This window comes from Cyprinodon tularosa, unplaced genomic scaffold, assembly GCF_016077235.1.
Source record: "Cyprinodon tularosa strain WSP-4 unplaced genomic scaffold, ASM1607723v1 ctg485, whole genome shotgun sequence".
In the NCBI taxonomy this organism is placed as follows: domain Eukaryota; kingdom Metazoa; phylum Chordata; class Actinopteri; order Cyprinodontiformes; family Cyprinodontidae; genus Cyprinodon; species Cyprinodon tularosa.
The window spans coordinates 583,481-610,817 of record NW_024039213.1 but is presented as its reverse complement, the minus strand read 5'-3'; the positions used below and the strand labels follow the sequence as shown (position 1 = coordinate 610,817).

Sequence of the window (27,337 nt, the reverse complement as noted above, 5' to 3'; positions counted from 1 at the left end):
ACTGTTTTGGTGTCAGAGTGAGACCAAATTTCAGAATCAAATTGAGAACTGTTTGACCTAAAGTCAGGACGTTTCAAAGGTCCACACTTCCTTTTTAGGGAACTTTAGAACTAGGTTGTGAATTGAGTTTAGGTTAGGTTAGGGTTAAGTTTAGGGTCAGGTATGGTTAAATGTAGGGTTAGTGTATAGAAAGGGTTCCAATACATATTGTCCGAAATAAGTACAGCAAGACAAAAGTGAGTGTGGGTGAGGGGGTACATTGGTTGCTAAGAGATGTTACTAGAAATTTCCGACAGGAAGTGTTTATGTCTTTATCAGATTGTCACTTGAGTCACAACAAGTCAAGAAAGTATGAATGAAAGTGGAGTAAAACTGCTACAAAACCCAGACTGATGTAAGAGAGTAAGAATAACAAAACATGCGAGGTAAAATTTTAATCTCTAAATGGATCTCTTTCATCACTAATTCATCAATGAGTGACATCAAGCAGTTTCCTTTAGAATCAGAAAGTTCAGGGAAGGGACATTTCAATTTAAATACAGAAATGTCCATGTCGTCTCTTTATAAATGCTCTTGAATGTATAATATGTTGTATCTCACAGCTGTGGTAGGAATATGCATTAATTATTCTTACTTATATTTGATTTAATATAAAATATAAAACAGTCCCTAATTTGTCACCTCTGTGCTGCCGTAGTAAAAATATGTCTGCCTCCATAAATATGAGACCCACTCCTGTGTAATTATACATAGCAACTTCTAAGGCAATGCAAATATAAAGACTGAGATTTTAATTTTGTAGAAGATGATGAATGACATACTTTTGTGTTAAAAAATGTCATTTATTTCAGTAAATCCCTGTAAATATTACACACTGTAGCTTTAATCAGTTTTGAACAATAACAAATATCATATACATTACATAAACGTTTCTGTTACTATAACAAAAACCCTAGGATTAGCCTCGCTGGCACTAATATCTGTGAAGTTAAGGCTGTGTACTAAAGCATCTATCAACTTGGCAGAGCTTTAGCTCCAGCTTCAGGAAAAATGTTTTTTACTGTGGGTTTCTAGTATCCTATCTAGTATCTAGCATTAAATATTGTTTTGTGTTTTTCACACCTGATGTTTTACTTTTCTTCGTTCTTTTTTACCGTTGCTGGGCCATGCTCACACACTGAGACTCATTGCTTCTCCTAAAGAAATAATATAGGTCAATGGCTTTCTTCCTATGCATGCACAATATCATACTTTTGGTTACTTGTTTGTGTTATGGTAAATATACAAAAAGTGTTATTTTTTACAAACATATAGAACACAAACTAAGTACCTATAGCCTTCAGCGTCTTCTGATTTTACTAAAGACTTTAAGTGGAAAAAACAAAAAATAAAGAAACAATACTACAACAAATGGTTACCTGCTCCACTTGTAGCTAGTCACTCATTGGGCTTGGAAACGTTATTATAACATAATCTATTTAAAATATTTCCAACAAAATTCAAAGGAATTATACAGTTCAATATTTAAAAGGGGGCTTGAAATTCCTAAAATTTTGCAGCAAAAACATGAGCAATACAGTTCTCAAGATAAAATGGTTGCAGATTTCTAAAGACAAGTCCTGATTTAAGACCTGAGCTAAAATCTCAAATAATAAACACTTAATTGTAACCTACTAAAGCTACTTTCCCAATGAAAATAGCAGGTCAACCCGGTTTAAAAAAAAAAAAACACTAAGTAGGTGTCTGGTGGCACCATTGCAGCAGGTCAGCATTGATGATATGGCCAGTGCAATAGAAATTAGGAAAGTAAACACTGAAGAGCAGCATGGAAGTCAGCCAGGGCGTAGTAAGTGTGCTTTATTGTGCTTTACTGTAAGATTCCTTAGCAGAAAGAGAGCAGTTTTTTTTTTCTTTGTAAGAGATTTTCTTGTTTCATTTGGACAAATTTGTAGTTTAAGTTTTCTTGTCACATAGGAACCGTGTAAAAAATTATAATGTGACATTAGGCAGTGATCCTATTTTAAAACCAATGAGCAAAACTTTATTCAAAATGAATATACAAAAGGATTTGTGACTGCTTAGGTGCAGGAAATCAGGGTGAGCTCCATAAAGGCTGGATGTCTCCTTACCAGCCGCAAATACTGTCTTCAGAAAAAAAAATGCAGAAAAAGTTTAAATCAATAGAAAGCAAAACTGACACCAAGGGGAAATAGAAGACACAGAGCAGCTTATGTCATAGTTAGGACAGATAGCTTGGGAAAACTCTGAAGCCAAACTGCCAAGGTGACCTGGGTATGATGGTGCTTGATTTATCACATTAGAAAATTTTTTTTTAAAGCAACAGAAGTTTATTTATATAGTAGATTTAAGTAACAAGACAATTCAAAGAACATGAACATAATATAACGAAAGAAAAAAGATAAAAATAAATCACAGTGGTATATTAGAGGAAAGTTCAGGAAAGTTGGACAAACTTTAATAATGTCTGATTTCCCAGCATGAATAGTCAAAGGAAACTAAGCACATAGCTTTGTAACTTAAAACAACTTAGTTTCTGAAGACTCCTACAATTTTGTGGGATTTCTTTTTCCATATTATTAGTAATCAGGCATTATATTATTTCCATATTTGCCTTTTATTATTTTAATAATAATATATTATAAAGAATCAAATACAATCCTTGCATCAGTTTTTACTAGTGTTTTTCGTGAACATAACTGAATTTAATGAAATGATTCAATTGATGGCCAGACAAACCGGGATTAAGCGGTTTAACCAGTAATAAAAGACAAAAAAAAGATAGAAACAACTTTATTTATCTCAAAATGGAGAAATTAACTCATCCCCTTGGGGAGCAGTGAGCTGCCACTGTACAGCGCATGGGGGTTAAGGGTCAAACAAGGTACCTGGAACCTTACCAGAAGCACAAGCACTGCTCTAACCACTAGGCTGGGGGTCGGCAACCCGCAGCTCCGGAGCCGAATGCGGGTCTTTAGTGTCCCCCTTGCAGCTCCCTGGTGCTTTTTTAAAAAAAGTTATGAAAATCGATTTTTTGCTTTGTTTTAATATAGTGTGCAGGAGGTCAAACAAAAATGTATTATGTTTTCCAATGCTGTATGATATTTTGGATAATAAATATATTTAAACAATAATTTGCACCATAGCCATAGAGTTCAGTGGTCATAATTTGCAACCAGCGTGCCGTGGTGCCAGGCAAACAAAGCGATGGGTGTCTCTCAGGCAATGGATCCCAAAGGGCAAAAAGAAAGATAGATGATGAGAAAAGCAGATTCCAAGAATGGACCAAAGGATTTGCTTTCATTATCAATGCGGAAGGATTGCCTGCAATTTTGCTTCGTAATGAGAGGTTGTCAAAAAATAAAAATAAAAATTTGGAAAGGCATTTCCAGGGAAGGCAAGCTAAGTTGGGAGTGAGAGAAAAAGTGCGATTGCAGAACTTCTGGATAAATTAGAGGAGCACAAATATAGATTTAAGAAGTGGATTGCATCTCCAAACTCCACTACTGCTGCAAGTTTGTTTGCAAGGATGGAAAACTGTCCACAGATCAAACATGTAGTGCTCTGATGCAGCTATATGATCTTTCTTCCATTTTTTTCCCCAAATCCTAAAAATATAAGTAAAACCAAGGAACACTGGTGACGGAGGATGTGGGATCTCAGGGTTAAAGAGCACTGCTCTGATGGATGTCAGTTCCTGCTTGCTTCATCATGACTCAATCAACTCCTCTCAACAGAAACATGTCCACCATAGAAACATTTATTTATCGTGTTTCTATAATTTCATCGATGCAAAAAAATATAAACTGCACTGTGAAGGGCGGTGAAGCAGTGTGCGGTGAGATCATTCACTGCTCCACCCTCTCCTCATGCTACTATGTGAAATTTGCTCCAGGATAAACATTTAATCATGAGTGGTTACTGTATATTTAAGCTTACATAGTGCTTTTCTATAGTGGGATAATACACTTAGAGCCCATGTTGCCATATAAGGGAATATATAAGACTTACATTTTTGCGGCTCCGGACAGATTTATTTTTAGTTTTTTTGGTCAAAAATGGCTCTTTAAACAGTTTGGGTTGCCGACCCGTGCACTAGGCCAACACTCCCCCCAAGACAGGAAACACTGGACCTTGATTAAGTTCAGCAACTAGTTAAGTTGTGCATTGAGCCCATTCAAGGAGCTAATTTTAGATTTTTCTTACATCTTCAGCACTGCTGATCTCGCTTAGTGACTGATTAAGAGATTTCACTGAACTGAGATTTTCTGAATCAGGTGTGTCAAAGCAAAAAGCCTCTAAAACCCGCAGGAAAGCGTGCCTGAAGGCCTTGGTAGAAAAACAAAACCGGGTTATAGACTAATAACTGCAAATTTTCTCTCACAATGATTGCTTGTGGCTGCAAATCTTGTATGTTTCTAAGTCAAAGAACAAGCTCATTGGTTGTTTGCAGTCAGATAGTATTTTACCATAATTTCCAAAGATAATTTCTTGAACTGAATTTTTTTTGAAAGAAAAAAAAAAAAACATACCGGAAGGAAAACTACTTATAAACCAACTCTTGGTTTGCAGCATGACGGACTGTCTTTTTTGAAAATTGTTTTGACATTCTTTTCTGCGTGTTGCTGTGGTTTGCAATCAAAGCTCGTACAAAGAGAAGTGGTGTGCAGAGGTTTGGAGGCTACTTTCCACACTGTTCCAGACTGAGTCCAGCTTCAGACAGCCTTACCACCAGTGTGCTCCTGCTTGAGCTTTGGTACCCTGGAGCTTCTGTTTCAGCAAGTTTCAGCTTCTGCTCCAGCATGTTTTTCCTTTAGTCGTGGTTCTTACTAGAGATGATGCTCCTGCTTCAGTCTGGGTTTTTGTTCCAATTTTATTTTTGCTGTATTACATTGACATAGATGTAATATTTTGCCTTGTCTCCATTTTTTTTGTAGCTTCTCCTGAGCCAGAAAAGTAACAGTACTAGAGTGCAGTTAAACCCCAACGCGTAAAACATATAATCATTGCATTGAGAAAAGTAAGACTTGAACATTTACTGCATGGGTAATCAGCATAAAGTAGGTTAATGGGGTGAACCAGTTGTGTGGAGAAATGGGAGTGCTGGTGCATAACCACACACTTTAAAGTAAAGCATCCAATGTGAACATCAACAAAATGTAAGTGGTAAAATAACAGTTTTACTGTTAAAAGCATCTCTTTGATGAATTACAGACAGACCTGACTAGAAATGATAGGGATTTTCTTTGAAGATGTTTTACCTCCTAACCAGGACAACTGCTAGAGCCATTTCTTAGAAAGGTTGTGTAAATCAACGGTTTTGCTTTTCTACCATCCAAGATCCTTATAAAGTTTAGTTTTTGTATGTTTTTGTGAAGGGTCTGTGGCCATTGGAGTCATTGTAACAAAGTGAATATCAAAATTCTTCCCAGTATCCCTGCATTTAGATAGTTTAACACAAATGTGTCCAGTCGTCAAGGTCCGTCAGGTTTTAGTAGCCGTCCTCCATTCAACAGAACACTGTTAATAGGCCATAAATGAAAGTCAGGTGTTCTAAAGCAGATAAATATCTAAAACACGCAGGACATCTACTCTTGAAGATGAACTACGGACACATACATTTATCAATTCAATACATTTATCTTGAGCCGCCAATAACTTGAAACTGCTCTCAGTGCATGTTCGACTCTGACGGGGCTGCCCTCTGTCACGGGTCAAAGCCAAAGGCAGGAGGGGGTCTGGATTAGGGACCAGCAGATTTGGTCCCTGCTTCTGAGGATGGCATAGTATTACTGGCTGCTACCTGCCAAGACGTACAGCCTGCACTGGGGCAGCTCACAGCTGAATGCAAAGCGGTGAGAATGGGAAGAATGGAGAGCAACATCCATAGATGGGATCAGTGCAGCTGCTGCTATAATGTTGTGGTAAGGAGAGAGCTACGCAGAAAAGCAAAGCTCTCAATTTAGTCTCAGTAGGTCTACAATCCTACCCTCTCTTACAGCGTGTGAGATAAGTATTGAACATACAACATTATTTTTTTCAGTTAATATATTTCTAGTGGTGCTATTGAAATGACATTTTTACCAGATGTGGATAATACTACATGCAGTCTACACATACCATGGCGCTTGAGTGCATCACTTGTACCTGCATTAATCCATGTATTCCTGAAGCTTTCCACACGTGGTCTTTGGCTCTTGGACAACTCTTTTGTTGAATCACCTGGTTGTGGTCAGTTTATGGTAATATGATGTTCTTTCCACCTCTGGAATATGGCCCCAAAAGTGATCAATGGAACATTCAGAGGTTTAGAAATCCTTTTGTAACCAATACCATCATTATGATTTGCAACAACAGGGTTGTGAAGGTCTTGAGAAAGCTCTTTAATTCTACCCATCATAGGATGTTTTTTTGTGTGATACCAGAGACACCTTTTTATAGGCCATCATTTGGGACTGAACTAGCTGATATTAATTTGCACTGAAAGGGGAAAGGATTGCTTTCTAATTACTGAAAGATTTGGGGTGGTGTCTTGGCTTTGCATGTATTTTTTTTTTTTTTGCACCTACTCTTCTTCACATGTTCAATACTTTTTCCCTTGCCTTTTCCCATTCCACATTATTACACATAACTTAATTTCTGTATATATATTGTTCGATTTCTTTGTATATGTGGATTGCATGGAGTATTACCAAGATCTTGTGAAAAAGGCATGTCAATAGCACCTCTAGAAATATATTTACTGAGAAAAAGGGTGGTGTTCAATACTTATTTTACCCATTGTATGGTCATTAAATCTGGATCATGACCAGAAGAACAAGGTTCCAAATACAAGCGGCTGAAATAATTTTATTTTCGAGGTTGCTAGGGACTCTATTACAGATAGGGTGAGGAGCTTGGATCATCCAGGACAGTCTCAGAGTAGAGCTGCTTTTCCATTTCCACATTGTCAGGAGATGGCTAAGGTAGCTCAAGCATCTTTTTCAGCTGGACCTTACCCCAGCAGAAGTGAAGGAGGTGTCTGGGAAGAGGGAAGTCTCTGCTAAGATTGTTGCCCCCATTACCCTTTCCTGCATCTTCTGAGTAAGATGACAAGTTCAATACCAGCAGTTGAATATCAGAACTTAAACATAATGTTTTCATGTGGCAGGACTGAGTTGGACTTAGATAATTTGTGGGTTTGGGAAATATTTAGGTGTGACCACTGCTGTGTGCTGTCCACTGATTAATATAACTTCATGCTGGGGAGTTCAAAATGCTGCAGGAAGTAAAAAAATGGCAAGGCTCTGTTATTTGTTATTTTGAAACTATTGCAATATTTTTACTTTCCGTTGAGTATCTGTTTTTTTACAGTCTTTTGTTTTAAGTTAGAGCAATTGAAAAATTGCATTAAAATAAGGCACATAAAAGCAATTACTAAGTCAGCCTTTTATCACCTAAAGAACATCTCCAGGATTAAAGCAATAATGTCCAGACAGAATAAAAGCAAAGATCTGTCTTTTGTTTCAGGTGGACCCGTCAGAGCCAGACGTCCTGGGACCAGCTAAGCTAACCCGTTCTCTTTCAGCTTCATCACAGTTTAATGCATTCCTGGGTCATTGTTAATTTTTCACTGTAAAACCAAATGTAACTTTACTGTTTTACTATTTCACTATCAATTACTATAACTTCTATTTCTAGCTATTTGAACAGATGGCTACCATAACAGGTAAATTTTAACCAAGCTGGTAAGAATTATAGTTGATATACTACAACCTCTACTCTCATTATCAACTAGTTAGTGGATTGTCAAAAGAGCAATATCTAAATAACAAAAAAGGATCATTCAGCAAAAGCCACAATAGGTAAGCTATAATAGTAAAAGGTGTTAAGTATCTTGCTAATGTGCAAAAAAATATTTTACCTAGTTGTTTTCTGTCCACCCTACTGTTATCTACTACTTTAGAGTGTTGTGTATGGAAAATCTGTAATAAGCAAGAATTTTGCATGACTAATTTTTTTAAAAAGGCAGGTAAAATGATCTCTTAGAGATAAAAGCTACTATTTGCAAAGCTACTTCAGGTGAAGATTATGGTGCAAAATAATTAGGTGTTGGGGCAACTTGATAGGAAAGGGTGACCTGTCAAGGCAGTTAATTCCTACTCAGAGACATCAGCACCCCAAACCCCAGGTACCAAGCAGACTCACATGTTCTCATGAAAACATGAATATCTTCAGTATATATTCATTAACTCATGTACACATACTTTAGATACTCTGACTTCTGGTAAATTCACTGGTGGGTAATTAAAGTTAATCCTCAAAATGGAAGGCATAAAGCTGAATAAATGTACAGAATCTTACATCAGAAATAAACTGAATCAGCATGCGCATACAGATAAATGAAAAACTGTTGCAGCTATGTTTAAGATCAAATGTACAGCAAAAGATTAGCTGATTTTGTACTCGGATGTATTTTCCTCAAAGTTTGTGTGTTTCCCTGAGGACCCTACATCATTTTCTGTGTACTGAGAAGATAGACTGTCAAGGTGCCAAAAGGATGAACTGTAAAAAAAAAAAAAAAAAATGTAGGGAATGTGGAGATAGGTTGTGAAAATGAGATATTACATTTGGATGATCCACTGCTGTACTTAGCAGTCAAGAGGATGTGTGAGATTTCATGTTATTCTTTAATTTGAATTGCAGTTCTCCATTTTGCACCCTTGTGTCCTTTTACACTATTACTTCTTTTATGTTCTGGACATTCTGTACTTATCAGGTAAAAAAAAAAAAAAAAGAAATATGTGCAGGTAAAGAAAAAAATATATAGCTATATTTAAGTTGACTTTAGTTCATCCAATATCAAATGTGCAATTTCTGATGGCAGTGAAAATAAAATATGAAATGCCATGAAATACACACTTCTGTAACAGTTTCTTAGCTTCGTTATTATTGGAAACAGAAAAAAAGACCTGGGTGAAGAATAAAACAAAAACCCAGCAGAAAGATGGAGAAGGGAAAAATAGAAAAAACACATCATCCGCAAATACACCAACTATACTAAATACTGTATCAAAGTTTTTCAATGGATGTGTCTTTTGGATGTCTGGGTTAAAATCAGAATTGGATTAATAATTTACTGAAACTATTCCACTACTACTTTCTGAATCTAAGTGTAATATAGATGACTATGGAAATAAATAATCTCACAACTATGTAATGTCTGTATATTAAAGAAAGAGGTGAAACTTGAAAAAACGGAACGATTTGATTTCTCTCTACGTAATTCTTTTTTTAATAGTGTTACGGTTGGCACTGAACTGTTTTGTGAACATAGGAGTAGATCAGGTCCTATGGTTATAAATCAGGCCTTTTAGAAAAGCTATTGTTATAACATGTTTATTCGGATACCACTGCTGGCCTCCAAATAAAGAAAAGCAAATAGATATGGAAATGAAATATAGTTGGGTAAAGACACATATTCCAGACATTATCAAAAGAACAAATATCTTTTTATATTTTCATAAATATAATTTTCTGCAATACCATTTTTTTTTTTGGTTCTAGATTGTTGACTTTTGACATTTTTATTATTTCCCTCTTCTGTACTTTCATTAGAATAAAAACTTCATGCATTAGGATTTAGATCCATGTACTGTAAAAAAAAAAATGTAAGAAGACCTTTCCCTTCTTTAGGCAGTCATGGCGTTTTGAGCCTCCAAATAAAAAACAAACAAACAATCAAATTCACAAATAGCCCAGCTATGGATTAAGGCAATGCCTAGAACGTTCTGTTTCTTTTGCAACTTCTTTAATACAATTCAAGAAGATATTAGAACAATAAGAGTTGACTCAAATAAGTGTAGTCAATTCTGCTTAGATGTAATTTCCAGATTACATAAATGTGCAAGCTTCATCTTTTTAAACGAGTATGATCAGCATGGGATCTTCAAATTAACCACAATTCTGAAGAACTCAGAACTACAGGACCTACACTAAAAGACTAATAAATTATGCTGGTTAAAGTCCTTCAAAACGTGTTATTAACACTTGCTTAGTACACAAAATAAGAAGTCCTTTTTGACGCGGGCATTACATACTCTATAGTTTTGTATTCTGCTCATAATATTTTGTAAAATTGTGCAGTTTGTTTTAAAACATATAAATGTTACAAACCAAAAATAAAAAGGGTTAGGGAGGCCTTTTAATTAAGAATACTAAGAAGGAGCAGTTCTTTGTTTATTCAGAGGAAGTGTCTATTGATGAACTTAAATGCTTGACATTGTTAAACCCTATAAAGCCCCATGTTTACCTAGTATTAAAATTCATGACAAAAACAGATATAACATTTTCCACTCAAGGTCACCTTTTCAAGCATAGGTCAGTGCTTATCTTGCATTATACTGACCAACTTTACCGAGCCTTCCTACCCAAGAGGCTCTCTAACCATCTCTGTGGTTGCTTTTCTGTAGAATATGAAGAAAGAATCCCCAACGCATGGTTGCCTATGTTAAATATATTCCTATATATCCTTGTCTCTTTTTGCCTTGAGCATTCCTGAACTCAATCTCAGTCTTGTTCTCTGTGACTCCTGTACACCTTGGATCTCACTCAGCCAAGATTACTACATGCACTGCTTTGCCCTCTCTCCGTCACCAATAATATCTAACCTAACAAGCTAATTTGCACAGGTATCTTACATCAAACCATGTATATCGTAATAAAGCCTTTCTCTAATCTTGTTTTTAGCCATCAGGTGTCAGCATAAAGCATTTGAAAAATAAGATAGTGACTGTGGGTTTGTCAATCCATTATCCAGGTCATAAACAGATGTGCCAATATGAGTACAGACACAACTGTGTGTGCTCTTGAACAGCTCTCTAAAACACCTCTCACTGTTTAAAGGTATTACTAGAAGATCAGTATTTTACCTTTCGAACGTTTAGCCAGTAGCCAATGATACGGTCTGTGGCCTGGGGGTCCCTTTGTGTCCACTGCAAGTTGTAGGAATAATTGTTTCCCTTCAGGATGCGTACTGGGTTTGGTGTGTCAAAATAAAACTCTGCATTGTATGGTCGAGCTGTAGGCCAGGGAGAAATTTAAAAAGGATAGAGATAAAAAAGATTCATGTATATTACAGAAGCACAAATATTGAAAATACTTTTTCTTTTCACTTACCAGAGACGTTAAACCGACATGTTGATGTCCCTGCACTATTGCTGACTCGGCACTCATACGTGCCATTGTTGGTGGGTTCGAGCTTAAACTTCAGCTCAGGTGTCTGCTTCAGGTCGGGCATGGACATGCGGATGAACTCGCCATTGCGTAGCCAGCGGATGTCTGTCAGACGGGGAGGGTTGGAACGCAGGACAGTACATCTCAGGGTCACTATTTGAAAGTTCCTTGAACGTACATCCTGAAAGACTGGATCCAGCATCGGAGGGTCTGTGTAGTCAACACAACCACATATAATTTAAGATCACAGTTTATCAAATTACTTATAATTACTTGATATTTGTATTATTATTATTTTGTGTATTTTTGAAGGGCATTACAAACATAGATATTGAAAGATTAGCCAACAAAGAAATTCACTGTTATTAAAGGAATCAAGCACTAAAAGATCCAATCCCATCCCTGCTGCTAACCAGTTCTAGCTGGTGGTTATTAACCTGTCAGAAGTGATGTGTGGCTCTGCAGTTAATGACTGACTTGCTACTGTTGCCTTGGGGTCAGCAGAGACACAACACAGTGAAATTACTCTGCTACAAATCACACACCAGCTAGTTCACCCCATGGCTAATCATGTAGATAGACGGGACACAAATAGTATTCCAAAAGTATGAACTGTGATGAGATTTTGTGCCGAGGCCCTCAGAGGTGAGGTAGCATCGCTGTTGTCCCTTACGCATCATGCTTATCACGCACAGAAGTGTAATTATGTTCTGATGTATGGTGTGTGGGTAATTTAGAAAGATGCATAACAAGCTGAAGTGTGAGCAGGAGAAATAAGGGAGGATTACAAAATAGAAGGTCAAAAACATGTTCTAACCTTGTTTTGTACGGTACATTTCTTTTATGTACCAAATATTCATGTTACTCAAAGAATCAACTCTTCATTATTGACTGGTGTTAAGACAGTAATGAGATTCTTATGGGCTAAGATAATGGACTTGGGTCTGTTTTTATTCTTTTAGATCTCAGTGCTGCATTTGATATAGCAGATCACAATAACATAAGCCTACTTTAAATATTCATGCAGAATCATCTCTGACCTATCTGCGGTGTTCCATGGGCTTCATGTTGTGATTGTTAACAAATGTTCACTACGATATGTTTCAGATCTTCAGGGGAGAGCTGGACTTATTCTAAAATTAAATTTCACATGGTTGGAATCACTTGGTACACGCTAAACAGACTGAATTTATTCATGGTTTTGTTTCTTTGTCAAACCAACCAATGAGGGCACACTTACACTAAAGCCACATAAACCATAAAACACTATCAAATGCATACGCATTTATAGACAGACACAGATTTTTGTAGGGAACTTGAGGGATAAGTGCCTTGTCCTCAAAATATAACATAGAAGCTAGATCCAATCCAAACATTTGTATTGCTAGGCAACTTCTTTCCTGCTGAGCAGCAGTAACCAGATGTCTGAAGATAATTTTTAACATCAACTTTGGCTAAAAAAACAATACACACATCACAATTTTTCAGATAATATCTTATTAAAATTAAAAATATAAAAATCAGTCACCCCTGTATAGTGTGAAGCACTACACAACGTTCAACCAGGATAGTGTTGTTAAAACAGTGCACTCATCCTGTGACATCCAGTCATGCAGTGTTATTGCCAATTTACCAAATGATTTGTCAAAAAATGTTTCAAGCTATCATCATTGTCTGCGTACAGAATAAAGAGGAACATTTTGACTCCCTATACAGAATTTTCATGTTTCTAACAGATAATTTATTTTTTATGGTCTGCTAACCTCTTTTATTAAAGGTTTGATTTAGAAGTTGTTTTATCCATTCATGTTTTATGTCATTTGAAATTGATGAAAAAATATTAACTTTTTTAAATGGACAAAGTTTGCAGTTTTATTTCAACTTATTATTTTTAATATAAGAGCAAAACAAGTCAAACGTGAGTTAAAAACATATTTGTAAAATACTGGTATGTTTTTCATTTACACAGCTTCTATTGCTTATTTGGAGTAAAATATCAGATTTTTTGGTTCTCTGCTAGAGACCAATGGATGCATGCTGACCAAATTCCTGTTTTGAAACCAGTTTGTCATTCTGTGCTTGCACTTCAGTCTGAGGAACATGAGTGAGGACCTGAATGCTAAGGAGAATGAAAACCACCCCAGAATTTTCTCAACACAGTGTCAGTGTTGCCTGTTGCTTTTTGTTCAATTGTCTCCACATGTAGAAGTGAAGGTTAAAAAGCCCCCAACCTTTTTAGTTTCACAATCAATATTGTTACATACTGTTCATATATCCATAAGCTCTTGGAAACCTTAAACACACTGCTTTAAAAAAAAGTAGAAAAAAAAAATGCTCCGCTGACTTCTTCACATTTCTTTCATGTTGAAACCACAAACTTTTAAGTAATTCTTTGGAAGTTTATGTGGTAGAAAAATACAAAGTGATGTATTTCTTTTATCTAGAAATGGATAATAATAGCACACCTGCATGTTATTTAATCTGAGGATAAATGTAGCTGTTGAGAAAACACCTGAAACATTTGTTTGAAAACAATTATGCATAAAAAGTACTATCATAAAGACTAGGGAACTGCCAGTAAGGTCCAGGACAAAGTTATGGAGAAGTTAAGAAAAGTTTGGCTATAAAGCCATGCCCCAAGTTTTAAAAACTCATGAAAAAATATTAAATTTATAATCTAAAAATGTATACAAATAAACTCCGAGCAAGAAATGGCCATCTGCTAAATTGTGGGAGGTGGGATAATTTGTTTACAAGAAAATTATTTGTGATTCATCCATCCATTATCTGACACGCTTGTCCCGAGTGGGGTCGCGAGGGGTACCGGTGCCTATCTCCAGCAGTCAATGGGCGAGAGGCGGGGTACACCCTGGACAGGTTGCCAATCCATCGCAGCGCAACACAAACAGGAAAAACAACCATTCATGCACACACTCACACCTAAGGAGAATTTAGACAAGTCAATTAACCTACAAGTCATGTTTTTGGACTGTGGGAGGAAGCCGGACTATCCGGAGAGAACCCACGCATGCAAACTCCATGCAGAAAGACCCCGGGCCGGTATTATTTGTAATATCACTAACAAATCATACCTGCATGGAACAGTAGGAATAACAAAACACAATGGTAAAAAAAAAGGGATTTTGAGGTTCAAAACCACATTTTCTGATGCAAAACATCAAGTTTGTCAAAGTTGTAGTCTTGTCCATTTCCCTGATGAGATGTGATGGTGACAAAATTATTCTTCAAATATTCATATTTAAAAAATTACAAAAAAAATTTCAGGCACAGGAAAGTTGGTGAGAGCTTTTAAAACTTGTAAATCCTTTACTCAAGCGGAATAAGCCTGAGCTTTGTTGCTTTGTTTCTGCTATAGGTTTCTTCCTATTAAGAGAGATTTTCCTCTCCACTGTCACGACATGCATGTCCAGTGAGAGGCATTGCTGCAAAGCCAGTAACACAATGCGAGTGGATATTCAATGTCACTGCATGCTTATCCTGGAGGACTGAATTCTGCAGGTCAATGACGCAACAGGTTTCCTTATATTTAAAAACTTCTTTATCAATCTGTGTACATAATTTCATTGTTTATAGGTGAACGTGTTTTGAATTAGAGCTATATCAATAAAACCTATTTGAGTTTTAGTGTCTTTGCTTCTTAACATAGGTAATATAGCACATCTATATGATTGATAAAAGATACTGCATTAAAGAAAACCTTCTTTCGAGTCTAACAGTCTGCAGTCTAATAATTTTTAGTCAAGATTTACCCAGTATTTAGCTCCATGTTTCTTCCTGCCGGCCATGTACTTCCTGAAGAGTACATGCACACAGCATAAGGCAGCCATCACTATGTTTCATGGTCAGGAAGGGGTGTAATATCTCAAAGGAACTGCAACAATTAAACTGGGAGATAGCTCCACACAGTATTTAAAATGTAACTTCTTAAAAAAAAAAAAAAGCTAACTAGAGAGTCTTATAACTTAAGTAGCTTTTTATTGGTAGGTTTAATGTTCCATATTATCTCTTACTGCATTCATACAGCTGAAAGCTAGACTTTAATCTCTTCTTACAGATGTTTTAAAAGTTCTACAGGTAATCATTGAACCTATATGCCATGCATACCAATAGCAACAACCGAACTGTGATGGACCAGGAAAGAAGGTTTGAGAATAATGGAAGGTGAGGTGTTAGCTTGTTTTCAAGCAGTTCATAAATAATTCCACTACTTCTGGCTGGTGGTCATTATTATTGGAATGTTTTGCCTGCTGTAACTGTATATGTGCTCTGCAATAATTGCAATAGTTTCCTGGCAGAACAAAATACTTTTCAAGCTCGAGGGGAATATCTTTTTGACTTGACTGGAAATTCTCCCGAGTCTTATTTTCCATTTATTTCAGCGTTGTGTGTGGCTGACGCTACTGTACTTCCAGGTTTCATTGTCAGAACGCTGTAATATATGCAACAACACCATTGCTATCTGGGTTATTGAATACAATATGGATTCCATCCTAGAATGCAACCCTCATCAAACCCATAAGTCCATTTACAGGAAAAACTGGTAAGGAGGACCAGGTGTCTTTGCGTGTCGGGGGAGTTAGTTGTTGTGAGTTAAGAGAAAAGCTGCTCTTAAATAAAGGCACAGAAGAAGATAAATGACTGAGAGAATGTGATGTGAAAAAGTTAGTGATTGATTATGGGAGGTACTGAGCGAATAAGAGGATGCAGGATGCAGAAAGAGAATGGCAAGACAGAGAGAGTGCTTCTCTTCTGGCCAACAGTTGGCTGATTGATGATGATGAGAGTGGCAACGAGGAAGAGCATCGACTTCTCTTGGGAAAATGGAGGGAAAAACAGCGAAAAAGGAAAAAAGGGAGGAGGTAAAGACCAAAGTGGGACAGGCAGTATTAGCTAACCTGTTTTAATATATCTGCAACACTAAATTATGATTTTTTTTCTTTATGTACATTGATCTCCAACAATAAATAGAATAAGAGAGAAAGACAATCAAATTAAAACATATGTGAAATACGGCTGGGATTAAAACAGGTCATATTGGAATTAGGAAAAATTATCTAGTTTGCTGCATCCACATTGCTGTAGCCATAGAAATTTGTTCTCATTTAGCTTGGTTTGAGCCCTCCCTTTGCTATCCCCCTTCACATCCTTTCTTTGTGCTTTGTTGATGTAATCCCTCTCTTAACCCCAAAGCTTTCACCCAAAGACGTGTTCATGTATCTGTCTCTTTGCTCTGTTTCTCTTTCTCCGTCCAAAGTGGGGTGGCCACCTGCTCCATTAATCAGAGTGAGCCCAGTGAGGACAGCAGTGCTCACAGTGTTGTCCCTGCCCCCTGCCACGATTAGTAAGCTTTCTAAATACTTTGTGCAGAGGAGAGAGGGGAAGAGAATGCATTCTCTTTTTTTTTTCATCAGGTAAAATATTACTTATCTGTAAATAAATACCGCACTTTAATTGGATATTATTATTAAAATAAATCAGTAAAATGTATGAGACAGGTTTGAAATTACTATTTTATTTACAGAAATTGATTGATTACCTCTGAACATTTCCCCCAGGACAGACTTTTCACATTTATGACAAACATCATATGAGCCTATTTTTTGTACACCACTGAGGCTCCTGGCACAGTTTTCTTTGCCTCGCCAAAGCTGCTCTTCAGCGGAGGGGCTGGTAGCCTGCGGCTCTCTGGAGTGCATGTGGTTGGCACGCAACTGTTTTACCAGTTCAAGGATAAAATCTCTACATGAGACGGTGATGTTCAAACAGCTCCTAAACAAAACCAATGCGTTCATAGCTGCTATGTCTATGAGATCGTAAAATACAGCCACAATTCAATTCAGTTTATTTATATAGCGCCAAATTCACAACACATGTCATCTCAAGGCACTTTACAGTTCAACCAGATCATACAGTCAAATTGATTCAAAGTCCTCTATCTAAGGAAAACCAGTTGATTGCATCGACTCATTGAGTCAATTTCAATCCCTCACACTAAGCATGCCTGTAGCGACAGTGGAGAGGAAAAACCTTCCTTTTAACAGGAAGAAACCTCCAGCAGAACCAGGCTCAGTGTGAGCGGCCATCTGCCGAAGCCGACTGGGGTTCAAGGAGAGAGAAGCAGAGATGTCCTCATCGGTCTCTCCTTCTCCACCCGAATTGCTATCATCAAATTTTGAAGCATTTCCAAAGCCTGTTGTGCTGTTAGATTTCTTTTGAAAGCCATTTTTCCAAATGAGCTAAAGAGTTCTGGGTAGAATGTTGGTTGCTAGACAACGGTCCCGAACATCAATCAACCGCGGGAAGACTTTATAATGCAACTAATAGAGCCTTCAATATGGCGGCTGTTCGAGATCCAGGTAAAATTAAACATATTTATTTTTTACATTTTTATTTTATTAAATAAAACTACGTGAAAATGGAGGAAATATAGAAACAGGAAAAGTCAGTTAACATGATCAACATAGGATTAATTTAAATAAAGTTTTTTCCCTTTAAAATCTCAGAACCGTCAAAATGACAGCTTTGGTAGTTCTAGTGTTAAAGATGGCAGAGAAATTGAGTTTATGGAGAAAAATCTGCTCCTGACCAGACTAGCTCTAAGGAGAATGTTATTACGGTAACAGAAACAGAGGTAAGGTAAACAGTTTCTGTATCTCTGCTTCTGTCTTCCTGAACCCCAGCCAGTCTCAGCAGATGGCCGCTCAAACTATGTCTGGTTCTGCTGGCGGTTTCTTCCTGTTAGAAGGGAGTTTTTCCTCCCCACTGTCGCTACAAGCATGCTTGGTTTAAGGGATTGCCTTTGAGTCAATGAGTCGATGCAATCAATTGATTTTTCTTTGATAGAAAACTTTGAATCAATTTGACTATATGATCTGGTTGAATTATAAAGTGAGTTGAGAGAAAATGTGCTGTTAATTGGCGCTATATAAATGAATAAACTGAAATGGAAAACTCAGTTTTACTTTTTTAATTGAATTAAAGAAAAAGTAAAAAGTATATATCTAATTCTTATTCACTAAGATAGACCTCTAAAGAGAGTAGTTGCTTAACATACATTTCTAGGCAATACAATTTTATTTTAATCAAACCTTACCGTGTGTTTTTTGTAAAATAAATCAATAAACCCATGTTTAAATAAATGACTATAGCCAGTTTTTTTGTCATGTGTTACTCTTGCTTGAGGAGTGCTGTTGTAGGCTGTTATGATGATTCTATCCATACTTACATTGCACATTCAGCTGGACCTGGGCCTCTCTCCGCTTAATGTTAAGGCCGTTGTATGGCGCAGTCTGACAGCGATACAGCCCCATCATGTCCCGGCTGACGTTCCTCAGCCTCAAGCGGCCATCAGTCGTCTCCACCGTGGGCGTTCCTGACGGCATAAGTAAATCCTTCTCTGTCCTTGACCACAGAATTGGAGGACGGGGTTTCCCATCAACCTGGCAAACCAACTCGGCATTCCCTCCTTCACGCACACTTACAACTTGACCTCCTGATGGAACTGATAGTATCGGAGGAGTGACTGGAAGAAAACAAACATGCAATTTTATAAAACAATAAAATGTCAGGTTCAGTTAAAAATCATCACAGGGATGTGTTATGGCTAATTGCGAAAAAGAACATTTGTCAAAGGTTGTGAAGAGATCCATTTCATTTTCACCTTTCATTAGATGAAAAGGAATTATTGCATATGAAATTAGACAAGCTTTATGTCTGCTTCAAATTTTCGGGAGGTAGATGTGACTTAAAAATCATATGACTTAATCTACAGTTTCACCCTGTATGGTCAAACTAGTTTTATATCAAACATCAAATAAAAGCAGAAAAACTATACCACTGTTTTGGGAGATGTTGACATCCACTCGCAGCTCTGGCACCCTGCTGCCTGGGAAGTTTGCCACACAGCTGTACATGGCCAGGTCTCTGAACTTCATGTCTACAATCTCCAAACTACTTGTGCCGGGGGCCATGTCAGGGTCACTGCGCAGCAATATCAGGCTATCAGAGTTAAAGACAGGGACCCCATTCTTGTACCAGGTGTAGTTGATTTTGTCCTGTGGGGTGGCGTCGACATGACATGACAGTTTCAGGTCCCGACCCATTTGGATGGTCTCACTGTCCTTGTTTGAATCAGGTGTGATTTGAAAAGTCAGGTTGCTCATTGCTGTGTGTAGCAGAAAGGACATAAAGAAGAGGAGAGAAGGAAGGTTATGAAAAAGTGATAATATATCAGAATAAGGATAGATGTTTAACAAAAATGCCTTTAATTTCTGCTTGTTACAAATGGAGGATGTGTGTTTCATTTTTTTGTTTTTTTACCTTCTTTAGTGTGAGAAGTTAAAGAATGTTTACAGCATTAACTGTAATTCAGATTAGGGAGCCTAAATACACGATTAGAATGAACAATGTTATCAGATATGGAGTATCATATATAAACCTTGTAAATTGAGAGCACTTACTTTAATGTTATCAAAGCCAAGACTTTTTAACACCTATCCAGGAGTCTTTGTTAATCCGGTCATTTTACACCAGAGCAATCTTTAGTTGGAGCTTTTATGCTTTAAGCAACAAGGAGGCCCATCCTCCTAAGCACATTCCAAGTCCCATACAATTTCTCCATCCATCCTTCTCCTGGGTTGCTGAAGTCTCTTTTTGTGTATGGCTTATGTCTTTGGCCCTTTAAATCGTAATGAATGTGCTTGTGTGATTTGTTTGGAATGAGTTCAAGGACCGAGTTGTAGATGCTTGGAACCGTAAAACTGCAATTATCTCCCTCTGCTCAGTGATAACTTTCAAACCATCTGTCCTCTCTATCCAAAGTTTTAACAGTTTTTGTCATCAAAGGTTTGACCTTCATAAGAGAAAGGTATCCTGTGGTTTTTTTTTCACAGGGATTAACTGTTAACTTTAAAACACAATAAAATATTACATTCTAAATCCCACATGACATTATAAGGGTGCAGTTTTTTTTATACTTAAAAAGTGTTTGTTTGCATGCTGGATTCTATTTGCCTTTGCTGCTCAGCTAATCAATCCATTATGTTGATAGATGTGCATACTGCTTTTGACACTCAGCTCTGTCGAAACACTTTGTTGATGTCAAAGTTGGTAATATAACATTAACAAACATTTTCACAAGATATTTTGAGAATTTTTTCTTGCATATGAATTCAGCCAAAATAAATCAGTACTCTGTATAACCACCTGTTTCCACATTTACTGTTGCAAATCATTGAGGGTATGTCTCTACTAACCTTAAGCATCTGGAAAATTATCACATTAATTGCAAATATCTTAAACCTCAGAATCATCAAGTTCTCAATCTGATTCAAGTCTGGGACATTTTTACAGATTATTATGCATCGATCTGAACAATTCAGCCCTAGCCTTGGCAGCCTGTAATGAGTGTATTTGCCTTGTTAGAAGTCGTATTTAGACAGTTGTTTAGGGGGAAAAAACTTAATAATAACACTGACAAAGAGAATGGAGGCATACAAAGAAATATTAGGATACTTATGCCAGAGTGTGCAAATGAAGCGTACAAAGATTCAAAGCAAGTACAGTAAGTGTATGAAAAAGCTATAAGGAGTAGAAAGGTGGCTAACACAAAATAATGAATAAGTCTACATGATGAGTAATAAAATCTAAAGATGGGAAGAATGAAAAAAAGAAACTAGAAGAAAAAAGGAAATTAGAGATGGGATTAAAAGAGATAAAAAAGAGGAAGAGGCAAATTGTGAAGGAGAGCAAAGAAGGAGGAAAGATTCAGAATAAAATAACATGGGGATAAAGGGGAGGGGGGAAACAAAATCAAGGACAAAGAGTAACTCACACTGTCACATTTAATTTTCAGTTTCAAAGGCTGTGTTTTCCCAACTGATTTCCATGTTGAATGCAAAACAGCTCTCTGTTTCCCTACTAAACGGGATAGCAGACGTTGAAGAGGTGTGCAGAGCTTCATAACAAGATATATAGACTGTTTAAATTATCAGATTCTTGTAAATGGTATCTGTTTGCATCTATGCTTTAGTGATCTCTACATGTTGTGAATATATCTATTTTAATTGACTTTATATTATATTTATTTTATGAAAGACAATGATTTTGTTAGTAAATTAATTCTACTTCTGCTCAAAGCAATTGAGTACATTAAGGTTACAGTAAATGTCTAGGAAGTAATTAATTTCCCTGTGAAGTCATGGAATCACAGCTGCATGTGCATCAACCTGCATGTCACCTACCAACTTTTTCCACCTGTACTGGTGTGAAGAAGCTTTCAGACCCATTAAACTAACAGGAGAAATGTATTTGGCATACGTTCTTCACTGTGTTAACTAACAGAAGAGACTGTCACTAATTGCTTCCACTCCAGTCTAACTAATTGGAGTGAATAAAGATGATTAAAGGCACCAAAAATAGCCAGAGGGGAGGACGAATGGAAGATTTCTGCTTTAATGACAGGGAAATTACAAAAAGAGCAATACTTAACCCACCCACTCTGAAAAGATCCGCATCAGCTCACTGTAATGATGGATTAACTGCTTACAGCACACACAGACTTCCTCATTAATACAGTCCCAAATTACTGTCAGTCGATAAGCTACAGTAACCAGAAAGGTAATATCTTTTTTTAAATCTATTTCTCGTAAATGAAACTTTTCCAACTTTAGGTACTCAGTATTATCATTGTTATTATTACAGGTAGCAGTGTGGGAATTACTGTATTAATAGAAAAAAGACTGATTCTTTTAATATTGTACAATAATCTATTTTGCTTTCTCTCATGAGGATTAAACAACAGAAAGAAAAATAAAGAGTTAGGGACACACTGTATTTGGCCATAGAAACCGTAGTTTTACATTTATTAAGTTTAATGGAGTTTTTAGAAGAAATATATATTAAAATACATTTGGCAACCAGTGGCAAAAGGCAGTGTTTGATTGCCAAAATGCATTGGTCTTGGACCTTTTTAATCCATCTCTCCTGAAATAACACCTATTCTTAATATTTGCATAGACAAATGTGTTTGGGACCTCTGTCTTAAAGAATATCATCTCCCCACCCAAAAAAAAAAAAAAAAAGAAATTGTGAACTTTAAAGTGTGGAGCCAATTTCAGTAGGGGGTTTCTACCTACATGCTTAATAAACATTAGTTTTGCAAATGCTGTTTTCTTTGAATTTTCATATGTGATATAAAACTATTGTGAAAAGTTATTCCATTACCTAACCTCTAACCTAACACAGTAAAATTAAACACATGCACAGTGCTTTCCTTTTTTGCTGCTTCTTGATAAATGATTACACTGTCTGTAGGTGGTGGTATAAAATAATATATTTTTTTAATAAAGAAACTTATAGAAACTATGACATTTTTGCAAGGAGCTTCTTAGAAAAAACCTACATTGATGAGGAAAAGGCCTGATGTGTGTGTAATCATTTATGGTGACAGTGCTTTTAAATTATCTTATGGTAAAAAAGATAAGATGTATTTACCAATCTAAGGTCTGCCTGTCAGTAATTATTTATAGTTTTTTTTTCTGCCAAAAATATATTTAAAATCATAATTTAAAAATGGTAAAATACCCTACCTAGTTCCATTCCAAGTAATGTTGAATAAAAGTTTCCTTGTGTTTGTCCTTGGGATTGGTACCCTGTATTCTGTATCCTTTCACATGCCTATGAAATATTTTGATTGACTTTAGCCCTCTGTGACCATGAACATCATGAAGAGGGTAAAAATAGTGAATAACCAATGAGAGTATGTTCAAAATCTGAGTAATTACTGTCAAATGACCTTCTTGTCCTTTGTTTTTGAATGTTTCAAAAGCTATGACAAAAATCTGTTCACTGAAAACTGATTAGTTTTTAACTGTAAAACCCTAATTTTGAATTCAACAAAATATTTTATAGCCGATGCAATAGTTCTAAGTAATAGTTAGTGTTATCTACGTGAATACCCCAAGATTCAATAATAAATCCACTGAGCATTGTCTTTATTATCCACATGAGGAAAAAAAAAAACATTTACTTACTCCTGACAACAAGGTTGATGTTCTTGCGAGCAGGGTTTCCCACATTGTTAGTTGCTGTACAGTTGTAGAAACCTGCATCCGCTGGTGTGACTGCACGTAAAACTAGTGTCGGCCCCCGAACCAGAGCACTGAGGGGAAGGGGTCCGGGATAACGTGACCATGTGACTGTGGGTGGGGGTAAACCTGCAGTCACCTCACAGGTCATGACCACATCTTGTCCAGGATCAACCACCACGCTGTCATTTACCGAGAGTCGGATCATTGGGGGAGCTGTGACAGAGAAAACCAGTACGAAATAAGTGAAGACTGCATCACACTGTACTTAATTTATTCTGTATCTAAAAACTTAAAGGATTTGAAGTATTATTGAGTTTTCTAATTAGGTCATAAAATATTTATGATAAAAAGAAAACCTGGTTCAGACATCCTGAATTCAACAGTTTCACACGTAAAAGATTAATCAAAACAGATAACAGAAGGCTTAAGGTACAAAGATGCCCATAGGTGTTGGGATCTTTTCTGTACCAAAGTAGCCTGATAACTTTAAGTAATATACATCTGAGAACTTTTGATGAAATTGAAATGTTGTAAATAACTTATTACATTTGCAGCTCCTAGTACTATTTCTTTCATATTTCACAGTGATCAGGGTAATAGAGGCACAGCAGTAACAGAGCTGAACTGGTGTTCAGGCTCTTGCCTGTTGAAATCCTTTGAGTGGTTTTAACACAAAGCACCTTGCACTTCTCTACAACACTCAAGGCACCATGAGGCAGAGCAGACAAACCCTACTGTCTCTTCTAAATAGAGTAATAAATTATGTAATGAGTTTTTGTTTAAGCATTGATGTCATTATGCTCTACTGCAGAAAGTAAACTCATTTGAAAGCAATATTACTGTTAACTATAAAACAGTCATAAAAGTCTTTGGATATTTGTATATCTATTCAACATTTTTCAAGGTTTCACTGTCATTATTTTACCTCATGCATGTGTCTGTGTTCATGGAGGAAGATGGATTTCTCCCTGCAAAGCAGAAATCTACCAGTAGATCTCACAAATGACTGCAGTCCTAATAAAGTTCTTCATGCTCAAAGTTAAAATGACATGCTCCACAATTACACTCAGCAGCTCTACACATAACTGATCTTGAAAGCCTGCCCTCTCTCAAACGCTTGGTTCTACTTCTCCTAGAAAAAAGATCCAAAGCTCCTTTAAGTCCTCACACAGTTGCACTCTGCCAAGTTCATTCTTTCTGAACACAGAACCACACCCACCTCATTCTTATGGAATCCATGAATATTGTTTCATCGTCTCCACAGTCACTGCTTTTGAGGGATTCTGGATCACCTGTTTTATAATAGTTTTCTGTTGTTATGACACCTCCATCTTTTCGTTCTGTGTTCCTGAGTAATTTCTGCAATTGTGTCCACAATCTTACGATGGATGTAACATCCATATTTGAACTGGAAGAAGGAAACTTGGGTGTCAAATATCTAAATGCAAATAAACCTCATTAGAGGTTACTAATAAAATTCAACTTTGCTGTTAGAAAAGCATTCAGATGCTTCATATCAGGTTGTTATGGAGTCATTGCCTTTATGCTCGAGTAGCACTCGCACTGACCCTTTGAAAGGTTTCCTCTTGGTCATGGAGGGATTAAGATACTTTCATCTCAATTTTATCAAATCAAACAAAAACAAACAGATTCCTAAGACTTCTTACTCTTTGCACATCTTCCTTTTTCTAAAAATGTATCCTTGCTGGCTCAAATAAAAAACAAACAAACACAGCTTTAAATGACTGTCCTAGAAAGTTGGAGCTCATGCAACGAACAACAGCTTCTTTGATCACATGCTTTCTAAAGATCTGGGTGGAGTAAAAATGAAAAAGGCTTCAACATTCCAATCTGTTTTAAGTAAGTGTACTCCAATATAACCTATGTAATATTTTAAAATGCTTTAAAATGTGTAATTTCACTTCAACATATTTAGACCTAATTTCTGAACACAATATTGAGCAAAACTCTGAAAAGAAAGTTTTAGAATGTTTTTAATGCCAACTTTAAAGGACTTTAATAAAAAAAAAAAAAAAATGGAATTTCGGTATTAAGAATGAATTGGCTTAATCTGTTTAACGTTTTGGTGAAATGAGATCTACCTTCAGTGAGTAGAATAATAAAATTATTTTGTCATTAAATGAGGCTAAACCTTTTCCAGATAATCTGGTAAAACTGTTTAACTAGAAAGTCTTTTTTGAGATTCAAAAAATAGAGAAAAATATGAAATAATCAGGTATATAATTCATAAATAACTTACCTAGGTAAAAAATAAATAAATAAATAGCTTGAGGCTTTTTTATAAACAGAAAATTAATCTCACTTATTTACCTCAGACGCCACTGCACCTGTTCAGCCGGATTTAACTAAAGAAAATTAATCGTTCACTTTACTGTTCTGTTCTCACAGATGCACATATCAAACTGTATATTCTTTCTTTACCCTTTTAACATCAGTATATGGTTTATGCTCCATCTGCTCAGTGTCCTTCAACTAATATGAATGATAGGTAACAGAGAAAGAGGAGTATTAAAAAGGTGGCATTTTGCAATATTTCAAATGGTAACCAAAGCTGATTGGCTCATGCATTAATTTGAAAATAAAATTTGCAACTCCAGTAATGCTTGCCCAGGAAACGGTACCAAAAAACATATTTTATAGAATCCTACTGCACTTCAGTCTAGTTTTACCACTAAGTAATAGATGTATCTGTATTGAGTGCATCTACAAGAAGCTATTCCTGTACAAGATGCACAGACTTAAAGAAGGGACTCACTACTTGAATAGATTTTATATAGTACATTGCTAATCTCCTTTTTACAGAGATTATGAAAATGGCTGGACTTTAAAGAAGCTAAAGTACTCTATGTATTCATGTTTTAGACAGCGCAACAGTGCAAACAAAAATATAAACTCACACTGAGCTGATAGCAGCATCTAAAGGGTGACAATGCAAAAACCTAATATGATCACTTTAGCTAACTTCAGTCGTGGTGACTCTAGATCTGACAAGAAATTTCATTGGCATAACAGCAGCAATGAGAGAATAAATAGCTCTGTCTACTTTCATTGTATCACGGCACAACACTAGGAAAGCAAAGCCTTAAAGGCCTTTAAGTCCCAGAGCACTCATGAAAACTTTTTTTTTTTCATATTAGTTCAGTTTTGTAAGCATTACTCATGTTTGATGGAGCATCAGCATGTCATTAGGTCAGATCTAGTTCTAGTATTATGTCTAAGGTGACACAATTTAAACACAGTTTATATCCTGATGTAGATGGCTAAGAGTTATTTTCCCCTTGAAAGATTAATAATATTTGAAATCAACAGAAGGCAAGAGGTGAGCTTTGAGTAAAAATGTCTCTTTCTATGTTTTTTTTCAACTGGTTCTTACCTCATTACAATTTAAGTAATATTCACTTCAAATTGGGAAAGTATTATGTTGCTATAATAATCATAGTGCAATTTATGTATTTTTTTTGCTGCAGTGATTGATTCTATTATTATTCGATGTATTAATCTAGAGCCATTTAAATACATCGTTGTTTACTCTGAACAAGGAATGAAATTGCAGATTTGGATCTCTAATCGTTGGTAAATCTTCACAAGATTTAAAATAATCTAAGCTTAGAGTTTGAAGTAAAGACAATTCAAAAAGCAGGAATGTCTTAAGTTATGAAGTGAATGACATCTTCAATAGCTACTCCCTGGATTCTGACACATCATCTGGCTGCCGCCCTAATGCCAAGGTAACAATCTCACTACTGTATGCTATTGCAAAAATACTTATTAGCCTCATGGTTCACTTGGTATCAGTCTAATCATCCTACCAAGCAAAAACTGGTTGGAAAGACATTGAAAAGACATGATTTACATCCAAACAATGTCAACAAGGTGAAAAGCTATAATTTTCAGATTGTTGAAAAGACTGAAAACTGGCTCTGCAACATCTTTTCAACATTTATTTTTAGATTAAAGTGGGACCAAATCAGATT

General features: G+C 36.3%; 1 protein-coding gene across 2 annotated transcripts in view; it reads right to left on the bottom strand.

Annotated features, from left to right (window-relative positions):
• LOC119794626 (MAM domain-containing glycosylphosphatidylinositol anchor protein 1) overlaps positions 1-27,337 on the bottom strand; it is a 244,714-nt gene that overhangs the window by 42,100 nt on the left and 175,277 nt on the right. For both annotated transcript variants that reach the window (XM_038302254.1, XM_038302255.1), the window contains exons 7-11: positions 23,286-23,555; positions 19,088-19,417; positions 18,479-18,775; positions 11,176-11,442; positions 10,929-11,077 (exon numbers count right to left, since the gene is read on the bottom strand). In XM_038302254.1, coding sequence (XP_038158182.1) covers positions 10,929-11,077; positions 11,176-11,442; positions 18,479-18,775; positions 19,088-19,417; positions 23,286-23,555 — 1,313 coding nt within the window. The remainder of the gene's footprint in view (positions 1-10,928; positions 11,078-11,175; positions 11,443-18,478; positions 18,776-19,087; positions 19,418-23,285; positions 23,556-27,337) is intronic.